At 37.7% G+C, this 12,010-nt stretch overlaps 1 protein-coding gene across 1 annotated transcript in view; it reads left to right on the top strand.

Annotated features, from left to right (window-relative positions):
- LOC126249033 (cysteine-rich with EGF-like domain protein 2) overlaps positions 1–6,400 on the top strand; it is a 148,375-nt gene extending 141,975 nt beyond the window's left edge. The window contains exon 8 of the mRNA XM_049950648.1: positions 5,893–6,400. Coding sequence (XP_049806605.1) covers positions 5,893–6,098 — 206 coding nt within the window. The 3' untranslated portion in view covers positions 6,099–6,400. The remainder of the gene's footprint in view (positions 1–5,892) is intronic.
- Positions 6,401–12,010: the final 5,610 nt, after the last annotated feature.

Below are 12,010 nucleotides of genomic sequence, written 5' to 3'. Positions count from 1 at the left end.
GGTTAAAAATGGAAAGTGACGTGGACCTTGATCAAGTGTGACTTCCTTTTAGCTGTACGGTATATGTTACATTGCATTTAGGAACTTTCGGGTAATTGAACATTTATCAATAATTACAGATTTTTGTAGTTGCATATATAAGTTTGGATGTAGCTGTATTGCGTTGATGTACTGGTGGAGATTGTGTGGTATGACTCCTGTAGTTGATAGTATAATTGGTATAATGTCAACTTTATCCTGATGCCACATGTCCTTGACTTCCTCAGCCAGTTGGATGTATTTTTCAATTTTTTCTCCTGTTATCTTCTGTATATTTGTTGTATTGGGTATGGATATTTCGATTAGTTGTGTTGATTTCTTCTTTTTATTGGTGAGTATGATGTCAGGTTTGTTATGTGGTGTTGTTTTATCTGTTATAATGGTTCTGTTCCAGTATAATTTGTATTCATCATTCTCCAGTACATTTTGTGGTGCATACTTGTATGTGGGAACGTGTTGTTTTATTAGTTTATGTTGTATGGCAAGTTGTTGATGTATTATTTTTGCTACATTGTCATGTCTTCTGGGGTATTCTGTATTTGCTAGTATTGTACATCCGCCTGTGATGTGATCTACTGTTTCTATTTGTTGTTTGCAAAGTCTGCATTTATCTGTTGTGGTATTGGGATCTTTAATAATATGCTTGCTGTAATATCTGGTGTTTATTGTTTGACCCTGTATTGCAATCGTGAATCCTTCTCGTCTCACTGTATATATTGCCTTTTCTTAGCCATGTGTTGGATGCGTCTTGATCGATGTGTGGCTGTGTTAGATGATACGGGTGCTTGCCATGTAGTGTTTTCTTTTTCCAATTTACTTTCTTCGTATCTGTTGATGTTATGTGATCTAAAGGGTTGTAGAAGTGGTTATGAAATTGCAGTGGTGTAGCACTTACATTTACCTTATCCATATCAGTAACAATGTGATGCTCAGACAGGCATAGTATATCTATTTCATCCTCAGCTTCTAAATCTTCTAAACAAACCAGAAGCTCATCTATTTTATTCTTTAAACTCCCCATATTTTGATGAAATATACTTACATTATTTTTAATTATACTTTTATGAGAACCTTTCCTTATTCTAACATTTGCAGTACTCTCCTGTCTGAGTTTCTCATTGTGCTTAGGCCTAGTTCCTATACCAGTGGTCACATGGTGTTCAGAGAGGCAGATTATGTCAACTGGGTTGGGTGACTTTAATTCATCAATGCAGTTACCTAGGACTGAGATACAACTTGGTGGAGATAAAATTTCTGGTGATTGGTGAAAATTTATAATTGACAGCTGTGATTGGTGACCCAATGTGCTAGAATTGTGCTGTTTAATTTCTTTTCCAAACTGAAGATTTGTTTCAATCCTGACCTCTCGTAGAACTTGACATCTTTCTGTCTTACATATCCTAAAAAAAGGTGCTGCTCCAACACCTGTAACCACTGGTATTTTACCATTCGTGGCAGTGCCTCCCCCCCTTAAATTTCCTGCTATTACCCCAGCCAGTTTCCCCTTCCCTTTCCTGTTGAGATGTAGGCCGTGCCTGGTATAGTCCCACCTACTGAGAGAATCAACAGGAACCACACCAATATGAGCCCCCGCACCCGACCCAAGCAGCCGTTCCAACTCCAAATTAACTCTCCCAACAGAAGAGTTCAAATGAGGCCGGTCATGGTGTCTCAGGAAAGATACAAACTCAACATTGGTGTGTCTCAATGCCGACGCAGTCACATTGTTTACTGTACCCAGGATCTCTGTCGATGCTGTTCCCTGGCCCTCCCACAATAACCACGGTGTCTTCCCTGGTAACTCGTTTACAGAGTGAACCTAAATCCTCTGTCACCTGATCCAGACTAGCACTTGGTTTGAAAAAATTTGTAACCTGGTATTCTGGTCCGAATTCCTCCTGCAGAAGTTGGCCTACACCTCTGGCATGAGAACTGCCTAACAACAAAACTTTCTTCCTTTTCGATGACTTTCCTACATTCTTTTTCAGTTTCGTATTGAAAGTTTGTTGTGTCCTGTCTACACCTACCTCTGCTTGAGGCTCATCAGTTTCTAACTGAAGCAACAGGTCAAACTTATTTTTGACATTTACCACAAGACTGTCAGACTTAGTTCTAGGCCTGTTCCTTCTGTTACCTGTTGCCACTTCCCACCTCTCTTTGCCCTTCTCCCTCCTTAACCTGTCCAGACCTTCCCTAGCCTGATCTAGCTCAGCCTGAAGGGCAGCAATTTTCCCCTCCTGTTCCACTATCTTCCTATCTCTGCTGCAAATCCTACATAACCACTGATGAGCCTGATCCACTTTCCCGACACCCACGCCACTGCAGTCCCCCCAGTGAAAAAACTACTGCATCCATCACACCAAACCCCGGAACTAACAATTCTATGGCAAGTCGGGCACTTCTCACTCATGGCAAAAATAATACTTTAGCTAGAATAAATCAATTAAATTACCAAAAATCAAAAAAGACGTTACAAGAATTAAGCCTATTCACAAATGTATATAAGCAAGTTTCTGATATAAAGTTACACTGTTTTTCTGAAATCTGTATTAAAACAATGAAATTATACGCTATTTACAGTAGTTTACTTATTTGTTACTGAGAAACTAGTTAAATTACCGTGAAACAAGAAACAAACACGTTTACAAAATTTAAGCCTAAGCGCGACTTCGCGAAGTTACGATCTTTTCGTGTTTGCTGAAAAAATACACAAAGAAAAGTCAAACCTTTAACGGCAAGACTAAACGATACACTAATGCATGTATTTAATTTGTTGTTGGCGTTAAACTAAATTATATTCCTGTCTAAATCACTTAACTTTCTGGAAATAGTTTCTGGCGTCACTTACTCGGCGGCCATCTTGTCAATCCCTGTCTCTGTATCTCTCTATGCTCTGATGCACATTATACCATCATTTAGTGTTATTCTTTTGATAGTGTTTTGTACTGTTTTGTTTTGTTTTTGCCATTCCTATTCTATCCACCGTTGGAATAAGTTTACAGATGTCTCACCAAAGCACAGTAGATTATGCTATTGTATCACCATCTAGCAAGTGTTTCATGAATGATTAGAGGAAAAAGTGTGCAAAATATATCTCGCACATGAAATATGTCCCATTACTTCAGGTTACTTGCTTGGTGACTGCAGGTAACGTGTGTTATTAGCAAGTTCCTTTTTGTGTGTGTGTGTTGTGCATGAGGTTAGTGAGTTATATTGTCTTGCGAATAATGACACCATACCATGAGTTTGGAAACAACACAATGTGAATTCAGTGTGCAACTTATCAGGTAAAATTTTGGAACATGTGGTTAAGATGAAAGTGAAGGAACTTGGTGCACCCAGATCTGATGCAAACATGAATCAGAAACAAAGCAGCATAAATCCAGGCAAGGGTATACAAGCAATTTTAATAGAGAAATGTACAATGCATCAGACTTATCATTGTGCATTATCACTTAAAATGCATATTTTTGTAATTCACATGCATAAGTATGACAAACACAGTGGGTAAATTACCAGGGCAATTGCTAGAGTTGATCATGTCAGCCATTTGCAGCACAAGAAGCACAAGATCTGTGATGTCTTGGAAACATCAATGTTTTGTCATGCAAACTCATAAATACCACAGTTTGAGCCTACAAAAATGTTAAACATCTGAAGTTTAGAAATGAAAATACCGAAAACATTAAGCATACAGTGAAGCTAACAAACACTATATTAACGATCTCTCTGAAATGCATCTGTAGTGTAGCCCGAGTTCTAGGTTAGTTGAGATTGAAAACTCTCACAGCCTTCCCCCAGTATGGAAATCATGAGCCGCACTTGTGCGATTGTGCCTGCAAGTCTGGATCAGAATTGAATAAAGGAACAGGAAGAAGGAGAGGTGGAGCTTCACATTCAAATGTGCTGGTGGCCAGCTATGTGTGAAAAATACTGAGTTAGATGGAGAAGCTGTCGAGAGAGAGAGAGAGAGAGAGAGAGAGAGAGAGAGAGAGAGAGAGAGAGACTTCCCTGTCCTTTGCTCTCCAGGACATGACATGGCCAGCAACAACATATAACCCCTTTTCACATGTCTCCTATTGTTTGGCTATAGTCACATGTAGCTGGTTTTGTCAGCAAAGTACAGGAAATGATTGCGTGATGCTGATGGCCCAATTCTGCCAAGGACAAAGGCCACAGTGACGTTATCCTGTGAGAGTGTTAGAAAGACGTGGCAGAAAGATTTTGAAACAAAATTTTGAATCTGTAAAATGTTCCCAGACAGGCTTGGCATCCTGTAATTTACTTATTTTTATGACAACAGAGAATTAATTTTGAAATGTACAAAATTGACACAAATTACCAAATTAAGCATAACGAAGCCATTAAGTAGCACATAATAGTGATGTGACATCAAGCAATTTGAAACTCATCATATTCAAATTTCTTTATTGTGTGTAAACATAGATCAGTTTTTTGTTGTTCGTTGAGACATTACTTCAGAGTACTACATTTTGGAATGTAGTGCTAGCAAGATACACGTACAAAAACTAACAGTTAGTTCAGTTGTCTGTTAGATCAGTATAGTTGAGCTGCTGACAAAGTAAACCATCACATGCCAAATCATGTTTGTGTCGGAAACTGAACAGCACACTATACTTCTTTCCCTTACATGTACTGCACATATTACTATAGTTGAAAATACTGTATTTCCTACAAAATTTCACTGTATGTACTTTGCTTGCAGTTAGATATAACACAGTTAATCAGAGAAAGTCTAATTTTTTATTAATAAGATGCCATGCTGCCACCATTTTATGTTACATGTCAGATAAGCTCACCAGACAAAAAATTAGGCACCCCTACAGAAATCATTAGACATCATTTAATACCATGTAATTTCACCCTTGTACTTGATAACCACCTAGATCCAGTTAGGAGGTGAGTCCACAAGGCTGTGCAGGTATGCTGTACCCAGGTTAAGCCACTCGGTGAGATCTGATCGTGCAATTCAACCAAATTCCAGGTATGTTGATGTTGGTATTTTACCTGCTTTTCCAGCATGGCCACAGGTTTTTGCAACTAATTTTGCAGACCATTCGTGGTGTAGTAGGGTGAGGGAGTGTTCAGAAAATGTGTCTCGCATTTTTCCAGCGAGATGAACTTAACTGTTGTCTTTATGTGCCTGTGCAAGCCGTGGCCTCTTGTGAGGTGATGGACTCCAATTGTTCATTACATGCCAATTCCATTGCAATGTTTTCTCACCAACAGGTTGAGATGAATCTTCATTCACTGCCTGAAACAATTCCTGTCGGGTGTGGAAAAGATTTTGGTTAACAACCCATGAAACACGTCTCCGAACCCTCTCTGTAGTGCCCTTTTTCGGACTACAATTCTGACGCCGTGTTCTGTGGCTGTGTGTGTTAAGCCATTGCCTGTAGACACATTGAACAGTCTGCCGTGAATCGTCAATAAATCCAGCGATGTCACCCACAGTATGGCCGTGGTCACAGCCAGACAAGATTGGTCCCCTTTTACCACTGTTACGCTTGAAACATAAATGTCTCCCAGGTTCTTACTGTCTTATGCTCATGAAGAGGCAGTGCATGTGTGGTTGTACACATGACTAACTCACAGCATTGTTTGTAAAGGGTTAACGATTCATGTGTGCGTGTGCACCAGGATAACTTAATTTTTGTGTGCGTTGAGCTTATAATTACCATAACTAATGAACGGTATGCTAATATTGAAATGGGCATGGTGAGCAGAGATGAATTCAGATACTTGCTTAATAGATTTTGTGGTTATTGAACTCATCATCAAAGTGCAAGTAACAGACTTTTTCTTAGAGAATTTGTTTCTGTTTTCTTCCAGATGAAATGGAGGCACGGCAAAACTTCCACGCTAAACTGACTCGCTACCTGACATACTTCGGTCTGTGTGTTGCAACCTGCATTGTACTTCAGAAGAATACTTTGGTTGCTGGAGCTATTGGCTTGTCTGTAGCATTATATATTTCAGTGTCAGAGTACACCCTACGTTCAACTCCAGCATCTAGTCCAATACTCAACAAAGTGTGATGATAAGACTGATATATCAGTCAGTGGGGCTTATGTTGGCGGCTTTATTGTTCAGTTTTATCAACACTTTTAATACTTCTAATAGTCACACTCTTGGTGATATACTTTTCATCTTCCTGGACATGACAAAGTGGAAAGTACTATGTATATCTTCCCAGGGCACATAAGGGCATTCACACAATGATTCAGTCATGTTTAAGTTATTTCATTATAGTTCCTTCAGCACAAGTATTCAATGGTTTTGTGTGTGTGTGTGTGTGTGTGTGTGTGTGTGTGTGTGTGTGTGTGTGTGTGTGTGTGTGATGGGTTCCCAATGCAAGTTTGTGTGTTTTGCACAGGGATATTTTTAAAAACGACATGTAAGAAATTTTTGTGCAAATATTAATGTTATATATGTTGTTTGTTAGTTTCAGTTTATTTTCTTAATTTATTATGTTTACGGACCACTGGCAAAGACACTTGTATTTTAATAATTATATTATTATGTGACCATTAAAATGAGTGCTGTAATAAACTCTTTTCTGTGATAGTTGCAGTGTAACCTTCTATTTAAAACTGGAAAAAATGTTAAATATTTTAACATTAACTAAAGTACCTATGTTTCTTTTTCTGTATATTGCAGTTATACTGTTAAAGTTGTTGGAAGATTTTTATGTTGATTCTTAAGTAATATGAATTTGCATGGAAGAATGATCCCATGGATTGCACATTTGTCTACATCTGCCTTTGTACTTTACAAGCTGATTTTCTATGGCAGAACAGAAAGAAAGTGGTAAATATGTCTTACTGCAACTGAAATATCAGTGTAATTCAGATTCAAAACATTCATAACTAATTTAGTTGCTATTACTTCAGTACTCGCTGTGAAACTGTTGTGGCAGTATGTGGCTCTTAATGAGTATTGTGTTGTGTGTTTCATTGTTGAGAAGTGACTTCTTTTTGCCTTTTTGTTGTAAATGTAAAAAGAGAGTATTACTCACTGGCACAAAATAGTATGTGTAAAACTTCAGTAATTATCATGGGAGAATTTGCTGTTTACTTTCAGAATAGTTTTTTTACAACATTTATTAAATTTCTAATACAAACTATTACTTTCTCAATTACAAATCTCTACAGCTTTTTTGAACCTATAGCTGATGTGACTGCTTTCACTTAATCTATTTGTAACACTGCTGTTTGTGATTGCTGTAATCTGTGTATGGCAAACGATACTTCATAAACAATAGTATAGTGAATGCATGACAGTGATTAATCATTATTTCATCAATTAACCTGGGTTTTTCTGTGCTTGAACAGAGTGAATAAATTCTTTTCAATGAGTAAACCAGGTAGGAAGGGAAAATAAAATATTAATTAGCATTATTTCTCTCACACAAGAAAACTTTTTTTTCTTTATGATTTAATTGGAATTAGAAAAAGCAATCTGTCTAATCAGTTGATGTACATAACAGGACATATGGGGCAAAACTGATACATGAGCCCTACATCTTGTGTGAAAGGATAATAGTGGACAAATAGCTTTCTCATCTGTATGTTGTTTGATTTTCTTAAAGCCTGTACCAAGAGATATACAGGTATGTTTCTTTAGGTAGTAAGTGAGGTTCTTGCAGTCAGCTCAGTGTTTCCTAAGGATTTAATTGAACATTACTGATTTTCTGTAGGAAATATTTTATTTTACACACTTTGACGCAGGTAAAGGCAGCTCAAGGGCAACATGATGATAAATTTAAATGTGCTAATAAAAGCTTCAAGACATCATAGTTTCTGAAAATAGAGAATCACCAGAGTTATTCATCTGTTTTGAATATTGTGAACAATGCAGGAATGTTTGGACATTAAGAGGTCTCAAAGTGATGAAGTTGCGAAGTGAAAAATGATATTATGAAGAAAAATGAAATACAAAAACATGTGAGTAATACTGAAGATATTTCACGTCACTGTGAAAAGTTGCAATCATAAAATTTATTCCATCTATAGTAATACATAGAATAATCAATACTTGAATATTCAGCCGCTAAAAAAGCATCTTTTGCCATCAATGAGAACTTAATAAAAATTTTAGCACATTTCTTCTGAGTGTTCATGGATTATAATTACAAAAGAACATTTTTGTAGAGTATATGGATTTATACAAGCACTGTAACTTTACATCTTGTTCTTAGCACTAATTCCGTCAAGTATGGGGTATGCTGTACTCAAAATTTGACAAATTTGTTTTATTTATTTAACACTTTGAGGACTGAGCGCGAGTGTGGATGCTCAACCGGCTGGTACTGAGCGATTTCACAGCTTTTCTGAATTTTCTACAGCAGATTCTATACCACAGAAAACAGATTGCTCTTTTGCATTTAAAAACTACGTTCATTCCCTTCAGAGTACTGCAAAGAAATAAACATTTACGTTAGTGACAAGGGTTGTATATGAATTTGAGAGTATGCTGTTTTCACGGTGAAAAAAAAAAAATTTTTTTTTAGGTTTTAGGACCTCTAAGGGACATAGGATTGAAGTTGTTAGTTTTAAATGAATAACTGTTGAAATATGAACTTTTATTTTATTAATAATCACACAGTTACATTGGCTATTGTATGAAATATTTTGAAACATTTTGGAAAACAAAGCCCTACGTCACAGGTTTCACAATAATATCGCGTGTCTTTCCTTGAAACATTACCATATCTGGCCTTGCTTGTTTCTGCGCATACTTTGCACCTTCTCTGAGGCCACTTAGACAATTTTGTGGGTGGAATTAATTTTGGAAAATGTCTTCCGTTTAGTCTGTTGATGGGAAGTGCACGAGTCTGAGGCCACCTTTGTAAACAAAGTTCTCTGCTAACTCTGTAATGTATTCAACCAGATGTTTGCTTGTATTTCACAACGTTTTGTACAAAATGTATGAATTTACAGTCATGAGCACGAAAATGTGAAAGAACACTTTTTTCCACCACTTTATTTGTTTTCGTTCCAAAGGATAGTGCGCCAGTAGCTGGTCGCTGTGATCCACACCAGCTTTTTTACTATTGTAGTCCAAAACACAGTCTGGCTTAATTTTTTCCACCATTCCAAATTTAGTTTTACACTGACATTTGTTGCCGTCATTTTATGCTTTGTTGTCAAAAGAAAGACGTCTCTGTTGTCCTTCCATTTTACAAACAGTAAGTTATCTCGTCTGTGAAACGAAAGTTCTTTTTTTTTTTTTTCTGGCCAACAAGATCCCTTGGTAGTCCTCTTCTATTTTTCTGCACAGTACCAACTGCCTTAGTTCTTTTCCCCCACAAATAATCCAGTAAATCAGGGCTGGTGTGAAATCGGTCCATGTATGATGTGTGACTTTTATTATGAAACGAATGACACAATCTGTCTACAATATGTAAAATGCTATTATCGGCATTAGACTGTTTCCCAGAATAAATTTCACAGTTCAGGATTTACCCACTTTCACATAGCATTAAAAATTTTACGCTATATTTATTAGGCTTATTTTTCATATACACTCTAAAACCATCTACCACGAGAAGGGCAAATTCCTTCATCTACAGTAATATTTTCACCTGGCTTGTAAGCCTTTCCACTTTGGGTCACGCATCTGTCGAATATAGGCCTTACCTTATGAATAGGATCGTGACCTACCTGGTTTTTAGGAATATATGTTGTTTTATGTAAGAGATGTAAAAATCGTAGAATTGACAAAAATCTCTCTCTTGGCAGACACTTTGCCGCAAATGAGGACTGCAACACGGGATTTGTTGACCAGTAGTCAGACAGTTTCGGTTTCTTGACTAGGCACATATGCAAAATAATACCAAAAAATGTATACAGTTAACTGAGTTTCACTGTTGTCCACTTACGCCACACTGACTGAGGCTTCAGTTTTCCTGTAGCACTTAGTGTCTCTATTGTCATTCTAGCGTAGCGGTTTGTCTCTCATTTGATCAGTCTCACTAGTTCTTCATCGAAAAAGTACGTGAAACAATCAGACACTGAAGAATGTTGGTCAATCCCATCTTGAATTCCACAGGATTCAGAAAAAACCGGAGGCTGGGGAGTGATTGTACGTCATCTGTCCACTGGCCAGAAGAATATGGCAAATTGCAATGACCAGTTGTGTTTGTTGTGACAACGATGTCGACAGCCTCATCTTCAGATCCCTGACGGTTCACCATCCGAGGGATAATTTTCATCTACAAGAAAATTCGTAAAAATTATCCTTTTTCTGACCAGGAATCAAACCACAGAATTACGGAAAATTCGGACAAAAAATAGCTTACCATCACTAATGTCAAAATCTGCAATTTCTTCATCTAATTCTGAACCACTATTGTTCAATAAAAACTCTATTTCTTCATCTCGCAAGGCCATGACAAAAATAAAGCGTAAAACTATCAGCCGACAACAATCTAAAGTTTCGAACTGCCGTGCGCCTGTTGTAAGTCGAGCTTGAGCGCGGCAAAGCAAATGACTCAAAATATACTCGTGTACCACCTCCAACAGTGACATATGCTGCCATCTATAATTTTTTCTTGGTACTAGGATAACTAGAGAGTACTTTTAAACCTACAGAATATGAAAGTCATGCGCTGGGAGTAATTAACATCGCTGATAATCGGCCGACATAGGAGCTACGTCGATCGTCTTTTTGGGGTACTGTCAGACCGACGTAGGAGCTACGTCACTCGTCTCGAAAGTGTTAACTTCGTGGTGAGATGCTCTCCCTGTTGCCACAGTCACGAGTTACATAATTTGGGTGGGGGGGGAGTGTAGTTTTCAATGCCACCTGTCAGAGAATTGTGTAAACTTTGTGATCATATTTTAACCATTTGTGTATCATATTTTGTGAGGCATAAATTGAGGATTGGCCGAGCATTTGCATAAAGTGTGTGGCAAACTGTGTAAAGACTTTACTCAGTATGGTCTTGTCTTCAAAAAACTGCTTTAATACTTATACTGCCATATGCTTGTTCATTGCCGCTCTGTAATTCATTAGCTTGTCTGACTGTGGTAACAAGTGGAACTTTTAACCCCCTAATGTATTGCTACCAGCACAGTGATTATCTAAGGCTAGGCGCAAATTGAGACGCGTATAGCGCATGTGGCGCGACGCAGCGCAGCGCGTGTTTTTAAAAATTTAGAAAGGGATAATCTCCACAGGTGTGATCCCTTTGTGCTTGTGGTAAAAAGCGTCAAAGATCTGAAGTATAGAAGTTTCACTGTGATTACTCTGATATGGATGTAATAATGTAATACGACACACTGTACTACATGCACGTGAACAACATATTTCCACTGCAAGCTAGAAACAGTCGAAAAGCAGTCACAAATAACAATGTTTTAATTGGTTCGCCGTGATAAGAAAAAGTATTTCAATTGTTGCATGGACATTATCAGCATTAATAAACTAATTAGACAACAACAGGCTACACAAATGAAGAAAGTGGTCGGTATTATTACGAAAGTAGGAATATCCTAAAAGAGTGTTATGATTAGATATATTTAATTTGTTGAAATTAAAGGCAGATCTACTTTCGTGACAATGTTTTTCGAACTCCATCTCACAAGGCACACATGGCTAGCTTGTGCATTCCTGTCGCGCGCATTATCCTTCGCTGCTGACAATACACTCGCCATTGTGTTGTGCAACAGATCAATTGTTTATTTTTCTCAATAACAACTATTTTATTCGCGATCACGCATTGTCAGTTTGGCAAGCCCTAGGTGAGTAAACAGTATCTGGCATGTGCCTATCATTCCGCCTGAAGGAACGCTCATCATTACTTTAATACTGATCAGATCAAGAGAAGGAATAAAATCCTTTGGTAAGTTTCCATTCCAGTTGCTCAGTGTTAAAAATACGGTGGGTTACGGGGATTCCACGAAAATTCCAACAGAATTGCCAATCTGTTTTTGTGTGAGTTGTT

This window comes from Schistocerca nitens, chromosome 3 (assembly GCF_023898315.1).
Source record: "Schistocerca nitens isolate TAMUIC-IGC-003100 chromosome 3, iqSchNite1.1, whole genome shotgun sequence".
Lineage (NCBI taxonomy): Eukaryota > Metazoa > Arthropoda > Insecta > Orthoptera > Acrididae > Schistocerca > Schistocerca nitens.
This window is presented reverse-complemented; position numbering and strand designations above follow the sequence as displayed.